The sequence below is a fragment of the Electrona antarctica genome (assembly GCF_951216825.1).
Source record: "Electrona antarctica genome assembly, chromosome: 2".
In the NCBI taxonomy this organism is placed as follows: domain Eukaryota; kingdom Metazoa; phylum Chordata; class Actinopteri; order Myctophiformes; family Myctophidae; genus Electrona; species Electrona antarctica.
Genome location: NC_136807.1, coordinates 2,978,641 through 3,002,290, shown reverse-complemented (window position 1 = coordinate 3,002,290; position 23,650 = coordinate 2,978,641). Strand labels below are relative to the sequence as shown.

At 48.6% G+C, this 23,650-nt stretch overlaps 2 protein-coding genes and 1 long non-coding RNA gene across 3 annotated transcripts in view; 1 reads left to right on the top strand and 2 right to left on the bottom strand.

Moving 5' to 3' along the window:
- LOC306943652 (NFX1-type zinc finger-containing protein 1-like) overlaps positions 1-12,469 on the bottom strand; it is a 35,162-nt gene extending 22,693 nt beyond the window's left edge. The window contains exons 1-6 of the mRNA XM_079530145.1: positions 12,100-12,469; positions 11,365-11,572; positions 10,420-10,766; positions 10,086-10,265; positions 9,601-9,704; positions 8,893-9,131 (exon numbers count right to left, since the gene is read on the bottom strand). Coding sequence (XP_079386271.1) covers positions 8,893-9,131; positions 9,601-9,704; positions 10,086-10,265; positions 10,420-10,766; positions 11,365-11,572; positions 12,100-12,318 — 1,297 coding nt within the window. The 5' untranslated portion in view covers positions 12,319-12,469. The remainder of the gene's footprint in view (positions 1-8,892; positions 9,132-9,600; positions 9,705-10,085; positions 10,266-10,419; positions 10,767-11,364; positions 11,573-12,099) is intronic.
- Positions 12,470-13,153: 684 nt separating this feature from the next.
- LOC306943659 lies at positions 13,154-17,147 on the bottom strand. Its single transcript, XR_013792438.1, has 3 exons — positions 17,120-17,147; positions 14,655-14,750; positions 13,154-13,583 (listed from the first exon to the last, which is right to left on the bottom strand). It is a non-coding gene; the product is annotated as an uncharacterized lncRNA (long non-coding RNA).
- Positions 17,148-20,174: 3,027 nt separating this feature from the next.
- LOC306914757 (eukaryotic translation initiation factor 3 subunit I-like) lies at positions 20,175-21,185 on the top strand (the record flags this gene model as incomplete). The annotated part of the gene is made up of 1 exon (XM_079491946.1): positions 20,175-21,185. One exon carries the CDS (start codon positions 20,175-20,177, stop codon positions 21,183-21,185), a length of 1,011 nt encoding a protein of 336 aa, XP_079348072.1.
- Positions 21,186-23,650: the final 2,465 nt, after the last annotated feature.

Here is a 23,650-nt window from a genome sequence, read left to right as displayed (position 1 = left end):
CAAAATGGGTTAAGGTTATTGTAGCAGTCAATTTATATTGGGGGTCGGGAGGGGGCGGGGCGGGGGTCCCGAGACATTGCCAAAGCATTTCCGGGGGTCCCCGGCCAAAAACGTTGAGAACCCCTGCTGTAGTGTACAGTGCATCACATTGGGCTTCAGCATTCAATGACAGAGATACGTCGAAATAAATGGCTTTGTAAAGTGCTTAGATAGTATTTTAGTGAATGTCCATGAGAAGCAACCATTGTAATTGCACTGACAGCAGTACAAAATGTTTTATAGCATCCATCTGGATTTACATTATCGTTGGAGTTTCAATTTCAGTGGAGATAATGTAGCTATTAACCCATTTTGGGTGTTTTAAACATTGTTAGAATTTAGCCATTGAAAAATAGCAGATCTACAAGCTCATAGCGCGCCACCGAGTGGCGCGCTATGAGCTTGTAGGTCTGCTATTTTTTTTAAATCGTAAAAATGTGGCGCAAATCTTTGAATATATATTCTTTCAAAGTGAATGTTTTTTAACTCAGGTCTAAATGGGTTAAACAAAAGCTCTTGTTGATTCTTTTCATATGTTAAATACATTATTTATAAAAAACGAAATAGTAAAAAGCAATGTGGCAAGTTGCGACTTAAACCCTATATATACTTGGTCTCACAACAGCGAGAAAAACTAAAGGAAAAAAAAGAAAGAAAAAAACCTGTTTCATTTTCACCGATAATGAAGAAAGGCTAATTATTTGAACTCAGGCAGACCTTTGAGAACACCCTGCCCTACCAGTACCAGGAGGTCCCTGTATGATGGCCAGTTCCCTACCAGTACCAGGAGGTCCCTGTATGATGGCCAGTTCCCTACCAGTACCAGGAGGTCCCTGTATGATGGCCAGTTCCCTACCAGTACCAGGAGGTCCCTGTATGATGGCCAGTTCCCTACCAGTACCAGGAGGTCCCTGTATGAAGGCCAGTTCCCTACCAGTACCAGGAGGTCACTGTATGATGGCCAGTTCCCTACCAGTACCAGGAGGTCCCTGTATGATGGCCAGTTCCCTACCAGTACCAGGAGGTCCCTGTATGAAGGCCAGTTCCCTACCAGTACCAGGAGGCCCCTGTATGATGGCGAGTTCCCTACCAGTACCAGGAGGCCCCTGTATGATGGCCAGTTCCCTACCAGTACCAGGAGGTCCCTGTATGATGGCCAGTTCCCTACCAGTACCAGGAGGTCCCTGTATGATGGCCAGTTCCCTACCAGTACCAGGAGGCCCCTGTATGATGGCCAGTTCCCTACCAGTACCAGGAGGTCCCTGTATGATGGCCAGTTCCCTACCAGTACCAGGAGGTCCCTGTATGATGGCCAGTTCCCTACCAGTGCCAGGAGGTCCCTGTATGATGGCCAGTTCCCTACCAGTACCAGGAGGTCCCTGTATGATGGCCAGTTCCCTACCAGTACCAGGAGGTCCCTGTATGATGGCCAGTTCCCTACCAGTACCAGGAGGTCCCTGTATGATGGCCAGTTCCCTACCAGTACCAGGAGGTCCCTGTAGGTTCCCTACCAGTACCAGGAGGTTCCTGTATGATGGCCAGTTCCCTACCAGTACCAGGAGGCCCCTGTATGATGGCCAGTTCCCTACCAGTACCAGGAGGTCCCTGTATGATGGCCAGTTCCCTACCAGTACCAGGAGGTCCCTGTATGATGGCCAGTTCCCTACCAGTGCCAGGAGGTCCCTGTATGATGGCCAGTTCCCTACCAGTACCAGGAGGTCCCTGTATGATGGCCAGTTCCCTACCAGTACCAGGAGGTCCCTGTATGATGGCCAGTTCCCTACCAGTACCAGGAGGCCCCTGTATGATGGCCAGTTCCCTACCAGTACCAGGAGGTCCCTGTATGACGGCCAGTTCCCTACCAGTACCAGGAGGTTCCTGTATGATGGCCAGTTCCCTACCAGTACCAGGAGGTCCCTGTATGATGGCCAGTTCCCTACCAGTACCAGGAGGTCCCTGTATGATGGCCAGTTCCCTACCAGTACCAGGAGGTCCCTGTATGATGGCCAGTTCCCTACCAGTACCAGGAGGTCCCTGTATGATGGCCAGTTCCCTACCAGTACCAGGAGGTCCCTGTATGACGGCCAGTTCCCTACCAGTACCAGGAGGTTCCTGTATGATGGCCAGTTCCCTACCAGTACCAGGAGGTCCCTGTATGATGGCCAGTTCCCTACCAGTACCAGGAGGTCCCTGTATGATGGCCAGTTCCCTACCAGTACCAGGAGGTCCCTGTATGATGGCCAGTTCCCTACCAGTACCAGGAGGTCCCTGTATGATGGCCAGTTCCCTACCAGTACCAGGAGGTCCCTGTATGATGGCCAGTTCCCTACCAGTATCAGGAGGTCCCTGTATGAAGGCCAGTTCCCTACCAGTACCAGGAGGTCCCTGTATGAAGGCCAGTTCCCTACCAGTACCAGGAGGCCCCTGTATGAAGGCCAGTTCCCTACCAGTACCAGGAGGTCCCTGTATGATGGCCAGTTCCCTACCAGTACCAGGAGGCCCCTGTATGATGGCCAGTTCCCTACCAGTACCAGGAGGTTCCTGTATGATGGCCAGTTCCCTACCAGTGCCAGGAGGTCCCTGTATGAAGGCCAGTTCCCTACCAGTACCAGGAGGTCCCTGTATGATGGCCAGTTCCCTACCAGTACCAGGAGGTCCCTGTATGAAGGCCAGTTCCCTACCAGTGCCAGGAGGTCCCTGTATGAAGGCCAGTTCCCTACCAGTACCAGGAGGTTCCTGTATGATGGCCAGTTCCCTGCCAGGAGGTCCCTGTATGATGGCCAGTTCCCTACCAGTACCAGGAGGTCCCTGTATGATGGCCAGTTCCCTACCAGTACCAGGAGGCCCCTGTATGATGGCCAGTTCCCTACCAGTACCAGGAGGTCCCTGTATGAAGGCCAGTTCCCTACCAGTGCCAGGAGGTCCCTGTATGATGGCCAGTTCCCTACCAGTACCAGGAGGTCCCTGTATGAAGGCCAGTTCCCTACCAGTGCCAGGAGGTCCCTGTATGAGGGCCAGTTCCCTACCAGTACCAGGAGGTCCCTGTATGATGGCCAGTGCCCTACCAGTACCAGGAGGTCCCTGTATGATGGCCAGTTCCCTACCAGTACCAGGAGGTCCCTGTATGATGGCCAGTTCCCTACCAGTACCAGGAGGCCCCTGTATGATGGCCAGTTCCCTACCAGTACCAGGAGGCCCCTGTATGATGGCCAGTTCCCTACCAGTACCAGGAGGTCCCTGTATGAAGGCCAGTTCCCTACCAGTGCCAGGAGGTCCCTGTATGAAGGCCAGTTCCCTACCAGTACCAGGAGGTTCCTGTATGATGGCCAGTTCCCTGCCAGGAGGTCCCTGTATGAAGGCCAGTTCCCTACCAGTACCAGGAGGCCCCTGTATGATGGCCAGTTCCCTACCAGTACCAGGAGGTCCCTGTATGATGGCCAGTTCCCTACCAGTACCAGGAGGTTCCTGTATGATGGCCAGTTCCCTACCAGTACCAGGAGGTTCCTGTATGATGGTCAGTTCCCTACCAGTACCAGGAGGTCCCTGTATGATGGCCAGTTCCCTACCAGTACCAGGAGGTCCCTGTATGATGGCCAGTTCCCTACCAGTACCAGGAGGTCCCTGTATGATGGCCAGTTCCCTACCAGTACCAGGAGGTCCCTGTATGAGGGCCAGTTCCCTACCAGTACCAGGAGGCCCCTGTATGATGGCCAGTTCCCTACCAGTACCAGGAGGCCCCTGTATGATGGCCAGTTCCCTACCAGTACCAGGAGGTCCCTGTATGATGGCCAGTTCCCTGCCAGGAGGTTCCTGTATGATGGCCAGTTCCCTACCAGTACCAGGAGGCCCCTGTATGATGGCCAGTTCCCTACCAGTACCAGGAGGTCCCTGTATGAAGGCCAGTTCCCTACCAGTACCAGGAGGTCCCTGTAGGTTCCCTACCAGTACCAGGAGGTTCCTGTATGATGGCCAGTTCCCTACCAGTACCAGGAGGTCCCTGTATGATGGCCAGTTCCCTACCAGTACCAGGAGGTCCCTGTATGATGGCCAGTTCCCTACCAGTACCAGGAGGTCCCTGTATGATGGCCAGTTCCCTACCAGTACCAGGAGGTCCCTGTATGATGGCCAGTTCCCTACCAGTACCAGGAGGTCCCTGTATGAAGGCCAGTTCCCTACCAGTACCAGGAGGTCCCTGTAGGTTCCCTACCAGTACCAGGAGGTTCCTGTATGATGGCCAGTTCCCTACCAGTACCAGGAGGTCCCTGTATGATGGCCAGTTCCCTACCAGTACCAGGAGGTCCCTGTATGACGGCCAGTTCCCTACCAGTACCAGGAGGTCCCTGTATGATGGCCAGTTCCCTACCAGTGCCAGGAGGTCCCTGTATGATGGCCAGTTCCCTACCAGTGCCAGGAGGTCCCTGTATGATGGCCAGTTCCCTACCAGTACCAGGAGGTCCCTGTATGATGGCCAGTTCCCTACCAGTACCAGGAGGTTCCTGTATGATGGCCAGTTCCCTACCAGTGCCAGGAGGTCCCTGTATGATGGCGAGTTCCCTACCAGTACCAGGAGGTTCCTGTATGATGGCCAGTTCCCTACCAGTACCAGGAGGCCCCTGTATGATGGCCAGTTCCCTACCAGTACCAGGAGGTTCCTGTATGATGGCCAGTTCCCTACCAGTACCAGGAGGCCCCTGTATGATGGCCAGTTCCCTACCAGTACCAGGAGGCCCCTGTATGATGGCCAGTTCCCTACCAGTACCAGGAGGCCCCTGTATGATGGCCAGTTCCCTACCAGTACCAGGAGGCCCCTGTATGATGGCCAGTTCCCTACCAGTACCAGGAGGTCCCTGTATGATGGCCAGTTCCCTACCAGTACCAGGAGGCCCCTGTATGATGGCCAGTTCCCTACCAGTACCAGGAGGTCCCTGTATGATGGCCAGTTCCCTACCAGTACCAGGAGGTCCCTGTATGAAGGCCAGTTCCCTACCAGTGCCAGGAGGTTCCTGTATGATGGCCAGTTCCCTACCAGTACCAGGAGGTCCCTGTATGATGGCCAGTTCCCTACCAGTGCCAGGAGGTCCCTGTATGATGGCCAGTTCCCTACCAGTACCAGGAGGTCCCTGTATGGTGGCCAGTTCCCTACCAGTACCAGGAGGTCCCTGTATGATGGCCAGTTCCCTACCAGTACCAGGAGGTCCCTGTATGATGGCGAGTTCCCTACCAGTACCAGGAGGTTCCTGTATGATGGCCAGTTCCCTACCAGTACCAGGAGGCCCCTGTATGATGGCCAGTTCCCTACCAGTACCAGGAGGTTCCTGTATGATGGCCAGTTCCCTACCAGTACCAGGAGGCCCCTGTATGATGGCCAGTTCCCTACCAGTACCAGGAGGCCCCTGTATGATGGCCAGTTCCCTACCAGTACCAGGAGGCCCCTGTATGATGGCCAGTTCCCTACCAGTACCAGGAGGCCCCTGTATGATGGCCAGTTCCCTACCAGTACCAGGAGGTCCCTGTATGATGGCCAGTTCCCTGCCAGGAGGTTCCTGTATGATGGCCAGTTCCCTACCAGTACCAGGAGGCCCCTGTATGATGGCCAGTTCCCTACCAGTACCAGGAGGTCCCTGTATGATGGCCAGTTCCCTACCAGTGCCAGGAGGTCCCTGTATGATGGCCAGTTCCCTACCAGTACCAGGAGGTCCCTGTATGGTGGCCAGTTCCCTACCAGTACCAGGAGGTCCCTGTATGATGGCCAGTTCCCTACCAGTACCAGGAGGTCCCTGTATGGTGGCCAGTTCCCTACCAGTACCAGGAGGTCCCTGTATGATGGCCAGTTCCCTACCAGTACCAGGAGGTCCCTGTATGATGGCCAGTTCCCTACCAGTACCAGGAGGTCCCTGTATGATGGCCAGTTCCCTACCAGTACCAGGAGGTCCCTGTATGATGGCCAGTTCCCTACCAGTACCAGGAGGCCCCTGTATGATGGCCAGTTCCCTACCAGTACCAGGAGGTCCCTGTATGATGGCCAGTTCCCTACCAGTACCAGGAGGCCCCTGTATGATGGCCAGTTCCCTACCAGTACCAGGAGGCCCCTGTATGATGGCCAGTTCCCTACCAGTACCAGGAGGTCCCTGTATGAAGGCCAGTTCCCTACCAGTGCCAGGAGGTCCCTGTATGAAGGCCAGTTCCCTACCAGTACCAGGAGGTTCCTGTATGATGGCCAGTTCCCTGCCAGGAGGTCCCTGTATGAAGGCCAGTTCCCTACCAGTACCAGGAGGCCCCTGTATGATGGCCAGTTCCCTACCAGTACCAGGAGGTCCCTGTATGATGGCCAGTTCCCTACCAGTACCAGGAGGTTCCTGTATGATGGCCAGTTCCCTACCAGTACCAGGAGGTCCCTGTATGAAGGCCAGTTCCCTACCAGTACCAGGAGGTCCCTGTATGATGGCCAGTTCCCTACCAGTACCAGGAGGTCCCTGTATGATGGCCAGTTCCCTACCAGTACCAGGAGGTTCCTGTATGATGGCCAGTTCCCTACCAGTACCAGGAGGTCCCTGTATGATGGCCAGTTCCCTACCAGTACCAGGAGGTCCCTGTATGATGGCCAGTTCCCTACCAGTACCAGGAGGTCCCTGTATGATGGCCAGTTCCCTACCAGTACCAGGAGGTTCCTGTATGATGGCCAGTTCCCTACCAGTACCAGGAGGTCCCTGTATGATGGCCAGTTCCCTACCAGTACCAGGAGGTTCCTGTATGATGGCCAGTTCCCTACCAGTACCAGGAGGTCCCTGTATGATGGCCAGTTCCCTACCAGTACCAGGAGGTCCCTGTATGATGGCCAGTTCCCTACCAGTACCAGGAGGTTCCTGTATGATGGTCAGTTCCCTACCAGTACCAGGAGGTCCCTGTATGATGGCCAGTTCCCTACCAGTACCAGGAGGTCCCTGTATGATGGCCAGTTCCCTACCAGTACCAGGAGGTCCCTGTATGATGGCCAGTTCCCTACCAGTACCAGGAGGTCCCTGTATGAGGGCCAGTTCCCTACCAGTACCAGGAGGCCCCTGTATGATGGCCAGTTCCCTACCAGTACCAGGAGGCCCCTGTATGATGGCCAGTTCCCTACCAGTACCAGGAGGTCCCTGTATGATGGCCAGTTCCCTGCCAGGAGGTTCCTGTATGATGGCCAGTTCCCTACCAGTACCAGGAGGCCCCTGTATGATGGCCAGTTCCCTACCAGTACCAGGAGGTCCCTGTATGAAGGCCAGTTCCCTACCAGTACCAGGAGGTCCCTGTAGGTTCCCTACCAGTACCAGGAGGTTCCTGTATGATGGCCAGTTCCCTACCAGTACCAGGAGGTCCCTGTATGATGGCCAGTTCCCTACCAGTACCAGGAGGTCCCTGTATGATGGCCAGTTCCCTACCAGTACCAGGAGGTCCCTGTATGATGGCCAGTTCCCTACCAGTACCAGGAGGTCCCTGTATGAAGGCCAGTTCCCTACCAGTACCAGGAGGTCCCTGTAGGTTCCCTACCAGTACCAGGAGGTTCCTGTATGATGGCCAGTTCCCTACCAGTACCAGGAGGTCCCTGTATGATGGCCAGTTCCCTACCAGTGCCAGGAGGTCCCTGTATGATGGCCAGTTCCCTACCAGTACCAGGAGGTCCCTGTATGACGGGCAGTTCCCTACCAGTACCAGGAGGTCCCTGTATGACGGCCAGTTCCCTACCAGTACCAGGAGGTCCCTGTATGATGGCCAGTTCCCTACCAGTGCCAGGAGGTCCCTGTATGATGGCCAGTTCCCTACCAGTGCCAGGAGGTCCCTGTATGATGGCCAGTTCCCTACCAGTACCAGGAGGTCCCTGTATGATGGCCAGTTCCCTACCAGTACCAGGAGGTTCCTGTATGATGGCCAGTTCCCTACCAGTGCCAGGAGGTCCCTGTATGATGGCGAGTTCCCTACCAGTACCAGGAGGTTCCTGTATGATGGCCAGTTCCCTACCAGTACCAGGAGGCCCCTGTATGATGGCCAGTTCCCTACCAGTACCAGGAGGTCCCTGTATGATGGCCAGTTCCCTACCAGTACCAGGAGGCCCCTGTATGATGGCCAGTTCCCTACCAGTACCAGGAGGCCCCTGTATGATGGCCAGTTCCCTACCAGTACCAGGAGGCCCCTGTATGATGGCCAGTTCCCTACCAGTACCAGGAGGCCCCTGTATGATGGCCAGTTCCCTACCAGTACCAGGAGGCCCCTGTATGATGGCCAGTTCCCTACCAGTACCAGGAGGTCCCTGTATGATGGCCAGTTCCCTACCAGTACCAGGAGGTCCCTGTATGAGGGCCAGTTCCCTACCAGTGCCAGGAGGTTCCTGTATGATGGCCAGTTCCCTACCAGTACCAGGAGGTCCCTGTATGATGGCCAGTTCCCTACCAGTACCAGGAGGTCCCTGTATGATGGCCAGTTCCCTACCAGTGCCAGGAGGTTCCTGTATGATGGCCAGTTCCCTACCAGTACCAGGAGGTCCCTGTATGAGGGCCAGTTCCCTACCAGTGCCAGGAGGTTCCTGTATGATGGCCAGTTCCCTACCAGTACCAGGAGGTCCCTGTATGATGGCCAGTTCCCTACCAGTACCAGGAGGTCCCTGTATGATGGCCAGTTCCCTACCAGTACCAGGAGGTCCCTGTATGATGGTCAGTTCCCTACCAGTGCCAGGAGGTCCCTGTATGATGGCCAGTTCCCTACCAGTGCCAGGAGGTCCCTGTATGAAGGCCAGTTCCCTACCAGTACCAGGAGGTCCCTGTATGATGGCCAGTTCCCTACCAGTACCAGGAGGTCCCTGTATGATGGTCAGTTCCCTACCAGTGCCAGGAGGTCCCTGTATGATGGTCAGTTCCTTGGTGAGGGCCATCTTGAGGGCGTTCATCTGAGACTCATCCAGTCCAAGCACCTCCATGGTGGGCCAGGCCTCTGGCTGCAGCAAGCTGACCCGCCGAACGCTGCCGCGGTGCTCAGGGAGAACGATGGGTGACAGGTTGTATGTGTCACTCATCTTCAGATAGGCTGGGGGGAGCACATCAGTCTTGCAGTCCACGATGTTCCTATAAAAGGTGTTGTTTATAGATTGTTTATAGGGTTTATAGGGTGACGAGCCAACAATATGCAAGTTTGATTACGAATGACAGCGATACACTGGCAAATGATACCTCTCACACATGTGTGTCACAGTGCCCGAGTTATATATAATGGAGAATCAACTTTTATTTAGGGATGCTAATTTAGTACTTTGTTTCCTTCTCTGACCGATATCTGACTCTCATTAACTCATCATTAAACATTGATAGTCTGAATAAAAATATTTTGTTTTTAATAGGAAAGGGTTTATTATTCAATAACAGCAAATAGTGATGGACGATACAATCGGGATTCGGTAGCATATCGAAATCGGCCATTATTGGCCATAACGGTATCGGATCGGTCTCAAAATAATCCATATTATTTTAACAGCCCTGTCCATAAATAAATTGCCCAGTACGCCTTACAGTATGACAGGAACACATGCTCACATACCTCTGGAAGGGCAGGTGGGCCTCATCTTGCTCCTTCAAGCCTTCTAGCACATAACGGTAAGCCTCGAAGAAGGCGGTCGTCTCCACCATCACGAAGCGGTCTGTCTGTAGGATCATCAGGAATTTTTTTGTTAGCATCTCGGTGAGTACAGACAGTTTTGGACCAGGGGCGAAACATTGGCTTGCGCCGGTCCTGCATGCTATTAGTGGCCATTAACCCATTTTGACATGAGATCAGATTCTAAAAAATGTCTTCTACATCCTGACAGTTTTCTGAAAAAGCTATGTTTCTATGTCAGTCGTTCTTCGATTTTTCAAAAATAGCAGGCCTACAAGCTCGTAGCGCGCCACTCGGTGGCGCGCTATGAGCTTGTAGATCTGCTATTTTTCAATAGCTAAAGCATAACATAATGCTAACACCGAAAGGGGTTCCCGCCCAAAATGGGTTAAACACACTTTACAGTTCCAGACCATCATCTGTATCACCTGTGTCGTCCCCAACTTGTCTCTGCTCTCCTCAGTGAAGATAAGCTGGACCCTGCCTTTCCGCAGGTCTTTGGGCTCACTATCTGACACCGTCGCGTACAGGAGGGTCTCAAAGTTATCACACGACAGACAGACCAGGGAACCATAGATTAGTTTCTTTGAGTTCTCCCATCGCACACCCTGTTGGGAGTGTTACATAGTTATTTGGTTTATTACGAATGGAAAATATACATTTGCCGAAACAAAATGGAGGATTTACTGCAGACCAGAATGACACAGACAGTATTATTGCTGTTATCTATCCAATAACACAGAAATCAACACAGATACTGACCTTAAAAGGCTGAGGGTCAAATTGAACAACGTAGGCCACGCCCCCTCGCGTACACTTTGGCTCCACCAGACTGGTGTCACGATACACCGTGATGTCATCAGAGCTCATCCTCCTCGACGGGCCGTCATTGGCTGTCATTTGTCTCTGGAGTAGTTCCTGGATCCCCTCGCGAAGTGGTCGCACAAAGTCCTCTCTCAGCAGCCGGAAGTGAGTGTCGAGGTACAGGTGGCTGCTGGCGTAGGGCTGAGACGTGAGATTGGGTCTAAGGAATGGCGTCTGTTCCCCGTGTATCTCCTCGGGTGTGGGGTAGATGGGCACGTCCCTGAAGTTCCCCTGCTCTTCTCCGCCTTGGATAGGAGGCATGGCAAAAGTGGCCGTAGTTTTAAATTATGATCATATAACAACACCTAACTACTGAAATGTTACCCACCGTGAAGGAGTAAGTAGCCTTGCCGAGCCATGAGGCCCATAGGGCAGGAGCCTATCTCCTGTTTCTGTAGCATGAGGCAGCTTGATGTACAAGTACACCCCCTGGACATGACGCTAGTATGTCGCAGGGACTTACCCCCAATCCAACCCTTGATGCTGAGTGTCAAGCAGGGAGGCACTGGCCCTTTTTTAAACTAGCTCCTCGCCACTCGCCCTACACACTTCCACTCGGTTTGAGCATAGATATATAAATAACCGAGACACAATGCAATGCAAGTGGATGGGAGGGGGATTCCGGTGCCGTCTCTATTATTTATATATCTATGCTCAAACCGAGTGGAAGTGTGTAGGGCGAGTGGCGAGGAGCTAGTTTCAAAAAGGGTACCGGTGTGACCCGGCCGGTGATCGAACCCCGACCTCCCAGTCTCAGGGCAGACACTCTAACCACAAGGCCACTGAGCTGGCGTGAAGGACTATAGCCATATAAATATAAATAATGTCCTTCACCATACATACCATGGTTCTCTCCACTGGTGTTTATAGGTCTCCATGGGTGTTTAGAGGCGCTCTCCCCTGGTCTCTTAAGGCGGCTGACCAGGTCCTGGATCTCCACTAACTTCTCATCCGTCTGCAGGAGGACATCCATTCCAGATACCTTGAGGTCCCTGATGGAGTTTCGCAGCACCATGACCAGCATGGAACTGTCAGGGAACGTTTTGAGCACCTGGAAATGAGTGAATGGGAATAAATCATCAATAAAGCATGCATTTTATTCTGTAGTTTCCCAACATTAGCACAGAGTAGATTCAGGATTGGCATTTCGTCAAAGCAAACTTTCCTTGATGGTTTTTGAATGGAGGTGAGTCATGACGCTATCTTAGTTTTAGAAAATGGCTTCTCTGCTGTTGGTAAAAAAAGTTAATTTACCTACAATTTAGGCATTTAGCAGACGCTCTTAATCCAGAGCGATTTACATTTAGGCAAGAACAAAAAAGCATTGGAATACATCACATATATAAAATGCATTTATCATGAAACATGCGTAAGCTAAGAACATAACTAGAACATATCTAATGACACTATACATATAAACTATACATATATACTATACTATGCTATACATATGTACTATGAAGTGCTATGACTACATACAATGCAATTATTGTGCTGTCTACATGACATGCTATAAGTCTGTTTCAAATGCTATCTAAGTCTAAAAAGTGCTATCTAAGGGGGTAGGGTAAGTGCTACCTCAAGGACAACAGCCAGGATGTTGTCCAGATGGTGTGTGTACTGTGTCCTGCGGCCAGACTCTGAAGCCATTCGCGCCACGTGATGTGGCAGCGTGAACCGGAGGAACTCTGAGTCCTTCACCATGCCGACCAGGTGTTGCAGGGTGCCGCTCACTCTCCGTGCCTGGAAGGCCTTGCATAGGACCGAGCAGAGGAGCTGGACAAAGTCCTGACTCATGTCTTTCTCGTTCAGCAGGGCTTGCAGAGTGGCGATAGAGGACAGGGTGATGGCCACCTCGGATGGATTCTTTTCCGATAGCTTCTGGAATATTTGGAAGGCATTTCGAAGACTACCGTCCCTCCTCCTAGCAGAACTTGAACCCCCCTCATTCCTGTTGTGTCTTCCAGATGCACCACTGCCTCCTCTTCCCCCAGACCACCCCGCTGCATCCCTACCTCCAGATGCACCACTGCCTCCTCTTCCCCCAGACCACCCCGCTGCATCCCTACCTCCAGATGCACCACTGCCTCCTCTTCCCCCAGACCACCCTGCTGCATCCCTACCTCCAGATGCACCACTGCCTCCTCTTCCCCCAGACCACCCTGCATCCCTACCTCCAGATGCACCACTGCCTCCTCTTCCCCCAGACCCCGCTGCATCCCTACCTCCAGATGCACCACTGCCTCCTCTTCCCCCCGACCCCGCTGCATCCCTACCTCCAGATGCACCACTGCCTCCTCTTCCCCCAGACCCCGCTGCATCCATACCTCCAACTGAACCTCTTCCTACAAATGCACACCTAACTCCAACTGAATCTCTCTCTACAGCTGCACACCTAACTCTGACTGAATCTCTCTCTACAGCTGCACGTCTAACTCCAACTGAATCTCTCTCTACAGCTGCACGCCTAACTCCAACTGAACCTCTCTCTACAGCTGCACGTCTAACTCCAACTGAATCTCTCTCTACAGCTGCACGCCTAACTCCAACTGAATCTCTCTCTACAGCTGCACGTCTAACTCCAACTGAATCTCTCTCTACAGCTGCACGCCTAACTCCAACTGAACCTCTCTCTACAGCTGCACGTCTAACTCCAACTGAATCTCTCTCTACAGCTGCACGCCTAACTCCAACTGAATCTCTCTCTACAGCTGCACGTCTAACTCCAACTGAATCTCTCTCTACAGCTGCACGCCTAACTCCAACTGAATCTCTCTCTACAGCTGCACGCCTAACTCCAACTGAATCTCTCTCTACAGCTGCACGTCTAACTCCAACTGAATCTCTCTCTACAGCTGCACGTCTAACTCCAACTGAATCTCTCTCTACAGCTGCACGTCTAACTCCAACTGAATCTCTCTCTACAGCTGTACGTCTAACTCCAACTGAATCTCTCTCTACAGCTGCACGTCTAACTCCAACTGAATCTCTCTCTACAGCTGCACGCCTAACTCTGACTGAATCTCTACCTCCAACTACAGCTCTTCCACCGAAGCCATTACCTGAAAAAAGAAAAATAATAAATAAATAAATAAATAAATAAATAAATAAATAAATAAATAAATAAATAAATAAATAAATAAATAAATAAATAAATAAATAAATAAATAAATAAATAAATAAATAAATAAATTAATTAATTAATTAATTAATTAATTAATTAATAAATAATAATAATACGCTGGTGAGACAATAGCTATATTGGGCACCCGCTTCGAATGCTATCAACTGACGTGGCTAATTTGTACACTATAACGGTTGAGGAATAATACGTATTGCAAAAGCTGTCTCAAGTGATTCAAAGTGACATTTATTACACGTATACGCGGATGTTAATTGACAGATGTGCTCATGGCAGGATCTTCAAGGAACATAACATGAGGAAGCAGGACACAAGTATTATATTGTCCCAGTTCAACCCACCCAGAGAGAGAGAGAGATAGTAGAGAGAGTGAGAGAGAGAGAGAGAGAGAGAGAGAGAGGAGAGAGGAGAGAGAGAGAGAGTAGAGAGAGTGAGAGTTGAGAGAGTGAGAAAGGCAAAGAGGTGAGGGGGAGAATGAGAAGAGAGGAAGAAGAATGCAGGGAGGACCCAACGCTATCTGTGCGTGAAGACCTTGACAAGTTTCCCAGAGTCCGAGAGAACACATTAATACATATAATTGCACAGAATAATGATCAACCTTTATGTGAAAGAAATGCTAAATCTTAGTGATTATAATTGGTTGAAGACATGCACAGAACCAACACAAAGTAGACAGGCCCTCGAATCAGTGTTGTTTTCGTCGACTAAAACTAAGACGAAAAATGTTCGTCGACTACCTTTTTCAACTGACGAAAACTAAATGGAAACTAAATAGAAACTAAGCTATGATGACTAAAACTAAGACTAAAGTATTATAGTACACAGTGTGTGTTATAGTGTGTTATAGTACACATTGTAAGCTTGTAGATAAGCTTTTTTAAAGTGTTTAACACTCAGACACAAATAATCAAATCGTCATATTGGGCTGAATTAGATTTGACTTGGACAATTCTAACTGAGGTTCAGCCCTGATTTTGCCCTTTGCTCTTACATCTTGTATGGCTGCCATGGTGAGGTCTCTCCTCTTCCATATGCCTCTCGGTGTGGATGGATGTCTTTGAAATGTAGGATGGTCACCTGGCATTTGCTGTGTGGGAAAGAGAGGACAATGAAACTCAAACATTTAAACATGAAAACCAAAATCAACAAAACCTAAATGACACTGAAAAAAGTCTCAGAGGCACTTGTCCGTCGTCGGGCAAGTACAGGTCATGCCCACACAAAAGTAAATTGTCCATTATAAACTTTGCGCTTAGAGAAAATATTAATGTTACATCCAAACGATAACTGCAGAGTGGTGCTGCTGGCGACAGTTACTGTGAAAACCAGAATGAGTGCAACTGCTAATTGTAAAAAGGTTGCATTGTTCTTCATGGATAGAATGAAGCTTGTAGAAAATGACTGGATGTGCAGATTTTATTCATTTTCTATAGATAGATAGATTCCATTTATTGTCACTGTACAGAGTATAATACTTAGACAAAAATATGTTCATTTTGAATCTGCACCCAGCACACGCCTGGAACTATATGAAACTGTCTGAGTAGAGCGGGCCTTTTCCCTTGAAGTAGAATGAAGCTTGCTCTAGAATGAAGCTTGCTCTAGAATGAAGCTTGCTCTAGAATGAAGCTTGCTCTTGGGTTAGGGTTAGGTGAAGTAGAATGAAGCTTGCTCTAGAATGAAGCTTGCTCTTGGGTTAGGGTTAGGTGAAGTAGAATGAAGCTCCTCTTACCCGTCGAGCAACCATGTAAATACCGGTAGATGAATGATTGGTTTCATTAAGCGATACATGGACCGTGATTAATTTGATTAACGATGAGGATATCCAATCAGCACACAGCCCCTTCATTATCTGTGTAATATATGCTGTAATATGAACAGGTTATGGTGTTATTAATAACATATGTATGTATTAATAACAATTGTATGGCGACGAACTTATTAAGCCACCGAGAGGCTAAAAGCGGGGAAATGTACTGCCAGACGTGCTGCATGCCAAGGACTCACTTCTCCAGTGTACTGCGTTTATTCATTTATTAAAGGTATATTAAACAATTGATTTGGCATCATAACAAAGTGCGTTGTGCAAAATAGTATACAGATAGCAGCATGGTGTTGTCTTAGCGTTTGTGTTTGTAAAGCGGTCAGCAAAGTTGGACTTCCCCGTCGTTCACCCCCTCTCCTTCCATTCATGAAATGCCACCTGTCTAACCTGTCACCAACAACAATGAACACCTCGCTGTCCGAAGGTCAAGGGTTGTCAAAGCGATACACCAATAGAAACACACAAACTGCGTGATAATATTAAAGCTGAAATGTGATAAATGTGAATATGAACTGCAATGAAATGAAGCATAAGAACCAATTAAATCGATCAATTCAACAGATTCAACAATCACTGACAAAATTGACAAATGCCTCTGGCCCCATTTAGACTGCAGTCACATCCAGTCAATGTTCTTTTTTGGCCCGGACTGCAGATCCGATCTGTAGTCTGAAAACCCACCTTTTCAGACTCCATCATGGCCCATAGCACTTATCCTACCCCCTTAGATAGCACTTTTTAGACTTAGATAGCATTTGATACAGACTTATAGCATGTCATGTAGACAGCACAATACTTGCATTGTAATTGTATGTAGTCATAGCACTTCATAGTACATATGTATAGCATAGTATAGTATGTATAGTTTATATGTATAGTGTCATTATATAGATATGTTCTAGTTACGTTCTTAGTTTACGCATGTTTCATGATAAATGCATTTTATATATGTATTATGTAAATCTCTCTGGATGAAGAGCGTCTGCTAAATGCCTAAATTGTAAATTGTGTTCAGACTGGCAGCCAAATCTAGCCTGAATCAGATCTGTGCCACATCCAGGATGGAATCTGATTTGTTTACAATAAGTCTAAACGCAAACAAGTCACATACAAGTCACAGGGCCTGGCTGGAAACAAGTTCTTGAGCTTAGCCCAGATACCCTGGGTAAATATAGTAATCATTTCATTGCATTAGTTTTTAGCCATGCTGAGTCAGTGTGAATGACAGGCACAGACGACCATAACACCAGGCATGATCAGGGTGCACTGTGGCACCTGAAATCAATCAGGTTAATGTGGACAGAAACTAAGATACAGTGAATTAGACTTTTCATTGATGAAACTGGCCGAGTAGGATTTGCATAGTTCATATTTTCATTCTTAATCTTAATGTCAATGCCCCATGATCTGATCTGTCAGTGTCAACTTTCCTCGTAGACTTTTAGGATGAAAATATTTGTCATGTTTAAAACACCGCTGAGTTTCCTTTGCATTAAACACTGCCTTGTTTCTCAACTTTCTCTCCATATATTAGCCATGATGGCTTAACCTCCACCTGTTTTACGCGATCGCTACATTTACATTGTAAAACGTGTACATAAACATTCAGATTTCAAAGATAAAGTACTCACCACTTGGGCCATGGTTTTAGAAATTTGCTGGAACAGCGATTAGCACTGCTGCATTCCGCGTTGTTTAATAAAAAGGCATTTTTATCCGAGCTGTTGTTTTTTTGCCATTGGCTTTCAACTACGCGCCCCTATCGGTCGGGAGGAGTAGTGTGGCACTCTGAAACACCGGGTGTGCTCGATATATAGGCACGCTGACCGCACTGCCAATACAGACCAATAGGCGAGTGCGCTCCCGGTGTGCAACTGTGAATTTTCCCGAACGCACCCCGCTTGAGGAAAGTATTCGGGGCGCTCGGATAAAAATGCCTTATATTAAACAACGTGGAATGCAGCGATGCTGATCGCTGTACCAGCACACTTCTAACACCCGTGGCACACGTGATGAGTACTTTATATTTTAAATCTGAATGTTTATGTACACGTTTTCAGTGTGAATGTAGCGATCGCGTAAAACTGGCTTCAGCTGCGTCATGTCATAAAAAATAAAAAAATAAAAAATAAAATGTTTCAGGTCTATCTCCATATAAGAGACATTGAACAAGCAATGACCATGGAAGAGCACTTGTTCTTATCTATATTAAAAAAGGAGTAGGCTATGTCTCTAATGTCTGTGTTGTGCAGATGTTCTTTTTTAACTTTTAATTAATGTCATCGTGTGAGATCCAAGTATTCAAAAAATGATTAGATATTATATAGATAGATTAACGTTTTTCATTGCTCTCTTCACTTCTTATTAACTGATGCTGCAGGCGAATGCCTATAGCTCTATATTGCCTACAAATAAAAACAAAGCCACTCACCTTAATAACCAGTAGGCAGTAGGCTATGTTAATATCTTGTCAGTCAGTAAGATACGTGACAAGAAAAACGAACCGTTAGCTCCTCATGTGTTCATTAAGATCATCATAATATAGCCCGTGTCCCCTCAGCAACTGCCAGACCACGCCCCCTTGGTTTAGTTTCGTTTCTCAGCCTACGAGGTAAAATACAGTATGAAACTTAACTCTGAACTGAAGAGTGGCTTGTCACATCTTGTTAATGTAGATGAGTCACTCGTATCTGGCTTGCTTAGTTGAGACATCTTGTGGCTTGCTTGAGACATCTTGTTAATGTACAGATGAGTCACTCATGCTTGCTTGAGACATCGTGGCTTGCTTGAGACATCTTGTTGTGATTTGGCACTATATGAAATCAAAGTCAAAGTCATACGATTTGTCACACACGTTACCGCAGTGAAATTTGTTCTCTGCATTTGACCCATCTCTTGGAGCTGTGAGCCGCAGCGTGCGCCACGATCAGGAATCATTTGATTAGTACATTTGACCCCCAATCCATTCCCTTTGATGCTGAGTGTCAAGCAGGGAGGCATTGGGTCCCATTTTTTACAGTCTTTGGTATGACCTGGTCGGGGATCGAACCCCGACCTCCCAGTTTCAGGGCTGACACTCTAACCACAAGGCCACTGAGCTGGTGATGGCCAGGATGTTGCCCTGGCCGGCCATTTGTTGGTTGTTTGATGATTTATGAATTGACCTGTAGCCTATAGTGTTTAACACATTTTTATTTTAGTCATATTCTTTTGAATAAAATTCCATTTAGTTTTAGTCACATTTTAGTCACCTGAAATGTTTTAGTGTTAGTCTAGTTTTAGTCGACTAAATCTTGTTGGATGAATGAAAGGTTCAGTTATCAAATCATGTGCTATATTGAAATTGGCTTAACCCATTTTGGGCGGGAACCCCTTTTGGTGTTTTAAACATTATGTTGTAATTTTGCTATTGAAAAATAGCAGATCTACAAGCTCATAGCGCACCAGCTTGTAGGTCTGCTATTTTTGAAACATCGTGAAAATATTTATTTCAGAAAACTGGAGGATTTAGAAGATTTTTTTAAATGTTGAGGTCAGGCCTTAATATAGACGGGCGGGCGGATGGACCACGTTGTCACGCTCATGCAGCTGAAGGTCTATAATCTATATGGTCTGGTACATGTGTTTGGAAATGGGCTGTGAATTTCAATAATGATAGACACCTCCCTCTCATTGTTCTGCCTATACTGGGACCTTGCCAGATGCACCTGACTCACTGTCCTGTGTGGTTGACTACTAACATGAAGATACATACCTACGGACACCAGGGAGAGACCACAGACGTCACGTAAGGACAAAGGCTGGTTGAGCTATTGTACAACATCACAGTGACAAATAAAAGACCATGAGCTCCATTAGTTGCCAATGAGATGCAGGACGAGTAGAACGCATCACTGGACTCCATGGATCAGCACCATAGAGTATATATATAATAGAGACTGAACTGGCGCGAAGCTCCGCCCCCCCAGCTATGTCAGTGGAAGTTGCTCAGTGGCGTTTTGAAGCACCCGGAAGACTGCCGGAAGTCCCTCCCCGGACCTCAACTTTGAGGTCCTGAGTGACGTAGGGCAACCGAGCGCTCAACGTTAAAGCCCAGCTGCACGGGGTTTCCCGGTCATGAATCCACGGGTCCGCCTGTAGTCCCTCCTCCTACCACTAGGACCCAGAGCTTCAACGTTGAATAGCCTCGCTGGCCCCTTGATCAGCACACGCGATGGGAACATTGGCAACCAATCACAATGTGAGGTCGGAATTGTCACAGACGACATAGGAGGCTTTTCCCCCACAGCTGTGGCGCTTGGTGATCAGAGCTTATACTATCCCCATTCCCTATTGATGCGCATGTCAGTTGAATCAGACTTTCTTGACAGCCACCTATCTGACCGCCAAATACCATACATGATAAAGGACCCACAGAGATATGTAGTACAATCAATCCAGGAATATCTTCATGGCGTGTGATTGGTGCATGTCTTTGTCCCTTTATGCCCATATACGGATATCCCCAGACTCTCTGAAGTTGATTGGTTGATGTCACTATGACATCATAACATCATACTGATGTCTTTGGCCATAATATATGGAGCTTGCGCGACGTCCAAGCAAGCTTTAAATCAGACCGCAAGCTTCTCGTCTTTAACACAGGATAAAGTAAGTGTTCAGTTGTAGCCCACGCAGGTCACAACGATGAAACCTATTGCGCTAAAGGGCCATGAGAGGGCCATCACTCAAATCAAATACAACAGAGAAGGAGATCTGCTCTTCTCTGTTGCAAAGGATTCAGTAGTCAACGTGTGGTACTCTGCCAACGGAGAGCGACTCGGCTCATACGACGGGCACAACGGTGCCGTGTGGTGCGTCGACTGTAACTGGGACACTACGAACGTGATGACGGGGTCGGCCGACAACAGCTGTCGACTGTGGGACTGCGAGACCAGCAAACAGCTGGCCCTGCTCGAAACCAGCACGGTGGTCAGGACGTGCGGTTTCGATTTCAGCGGAAACGTCATCATGTTCTCCACGGACAGACAGATGGGCTACGAGTCTTACCTCAACTTCTTCGACCTCAGAGACCCGCAGCAGGTCAAGGACAACAAACCCTACCTGTCGATACCTTGCACCGGCGATCTTGGACTCTCCAAGTCCAAGGTCACCAGCGCCGTGTGGGGACCACCTCTGTCCAGTGATGAGTTTGTCATCACTGGACACGAGAACGGAGAGATCAACCAGTTCAGTGCCAAGTCTGGACAGCTCCTGAAATCAGCAAAGGAAACGGAACACACCAAACAGATCAACGACCTGCAGTCATCTGTGGACCTCACCATGGTCATCAGTGCGTCCAAGGACAACACCGCCAAGCTGTTTGACTCCACAACTCTCGAGCGCATCAGGACCTTCAAGACAGATAGGCCCGTCAACTCTGCAGCAATCTCCCCCACGATGGATCATGTGGTGATGGGTGGTGGACAAGACGCCAGCGAGGTGACCACAACCTCCACGAGAATTGGCAAGTTTGAGGCTAGGTTCTTCCATGCGGCAAGTGAGGAGGAATTCGGTAGGGTCAAAGGTCATTTTGGTCCAATCAACTGTGTAGCATTCCACCCTGAAGGCAAGAGTTACAGCAGTGGAGGAGAGGACGGTTATATAAGGAGTCACTACTTTGACCCACAGTACTTTGCCTTGCAGCTGGACGCTTAACATAGAAATCTCTCCATAGCATAATCTGCCATCAGTCTAGTTCAGTGATTCTCAAACTATGGGTCGCGATCCAAAGTGGGTCCGAAATGGTCGAGAAATGACAGTTACCGTGTGGGGGTCCCCGGGGGGGTCCCTGCGAGGTCCCCGCAACATCCAGATCCCCGGCGAGCTCTGCTCTGCTTGCGCAAGTAATAAAGGTGAAAGCCACAAAAAAACATTAAAAAATATATCATAATACTGGCCTCCCAGTACTCTGATAATCGGTACTGCACTAAAGTACTCTGTACAGGTACAGTACTGCACGGCTTTGCTGATTGGCGTGTCTCCTTTTGGCCATATATGGTTGGTGCTGATGTCCAACTGCTGACAACACATGATGCGTAAAAGAAAGCTCAGCTTAAAACCGGATTTCATACAGAGCAACAGCAGAATCCAGCTCTGACTGCATCTGAGGAATCAAGAATAAACACACAGCTCCTAAACAATACTGAAACTGAAATCACTAGAGGACGGAGGACAGACAACTTTTAGACAACCAATATTTTACTGGTAGTCTTAAGTCATTCCTGGATCATAAGGGTGGACATTTTTGGCTATTTGACTATACCTACTCACTACAACATGGTAATATTAAAGGAATATGTCAACCAGCAATGGTTCAACTTTGAGAGCAACCCTGGACCCATGGCGAAGAAATACAACGTGGCAAAGCAGATAGCTCTAGGTGGAAGCAGTGGATGGTGTGCAGGATTTCTTTTTCGGAAGGTTGGCAAAGTTGTGGTTTCAGCTGCGGGAGGAGGCATTCTGCTGTTACAGATAGCCAACCATAGCGGTTATGTCCAAATAAACTGGAAGAAAATGGAGAAGGATGTCAATAAAGCATGCCCTGAGCTAGACTCCTTTGCTGACCAGTCCATTGCGCTTGTGAAGGAAAATGTAACAGTCACCAGTGCGTTCATAGGAGGCTTCCTGCTTGGCCTGGCATCATAGCAGATCTGAAATAATGTCTTTATGTTCTAAATGGTAAATGGTGCATTTATATAGCGTCTTTATCCAAGGCGCTTTACATAGATTGTGCATTACATTCACCCATACATTCATACACCGATTGCAGCAGAAGTCATGCAAGGTACCAACCAGCACATCGGGAGCAATTTGGGGTTCAGTGACAGGAGGAGCCGGGATTCGAACCGCCGACCCATGGATCACATTGGACGACCTGCTCTACCTCTTGAGCCACAGTCGCCTAAAGTCGTTCTAAAATCGATGCATTATGGCTGTTGGTTGCAAGAACATCATAGACTATTGACATCATAGCTTTGACCATACAATTAGAACCCATGCAGTAAGTCATGTGACGTCCATAGACTTGGCTGCCACATGATGTCATTTCTGAAAGTCAGACGATGTTGGAGAGGCTACTGCTGCCACTCAAAAGAATTCACCCACCCTTGGCGGAGATGTGTGTTTCAGAACTACACAGACTCAGTCGCCTTTTTACAATACCTTCCAGAATGAGATTTTATTGCCAAACGAGCAAGACATGAATCTTTGACTGGTCTAAGAATACATTTAAAAAACACCAACTTTCAAAAAGGCATAGGCCTACAGACTAGTAACTGTACTCATGCATGGCTTTACCTACAGCCAAGACTCTCTTTTAGAGCAGTGGTTCTCGAACGTGTGGTTCGGGACCCCCAGGAAGAGGTCCCTGTATGATTTTGGAGGGGTCCCGAGATGAGAGTGAAGTGACAATTTAAGTAACCTTTTTAATATCTAAGAAAAGAGAAACAAAAGGACCATTACTACATAAAAAGTAATCAACAAACTGGCCTGGGCCATGGCTCAGCGGTCCAGGCACCTTGGCTGGTAATCCAGTCTGGCAGTGTGCCGCGGGTTCGACTCCCGATCCCGACAGCCTTCACTGCATGTCTTCCCTCCATCTCTCTCCCCATTTCCTGTCTGTCCCTCCATAAAATATATAAAATAAAGGCGAAAGCCACAACAAAACATTTTTAAAAAAAGTAATCAACAAACTATACAAAAACAATGGCCAAAGTGTCAAATAGAAGGTATGCGAAGCGGGAACGCCTACTGAGTGGCAAAAAACAACTTTCTGGCCTTGACAGCCCATACATCCAAACAGAAAAGTCCAATCTCATTGCATTAAACAACTTTATACAACGTTAAACTCACACTTCCACTCGATATGCCAATCACTTTATGCATGCGCATACCCTCTCTATAAGAGGTGAACATTTTGAAAGTAGCCGATTTACAGGCGAGCCGTTGTGAGCTGGTACTGCTGCTATTTTCACTATATAAATTTCAATATATCTGTGGATTCGAGTCAAACTAAATTGAATGCCCCGTCTCCTACATTCCAAATGCTTCAGGGTGGGGGGTCTCCAGTTCTAATGATTCATTTGATACCTTTTTTGAGGGGCGCTAGACCCTCCAATGTC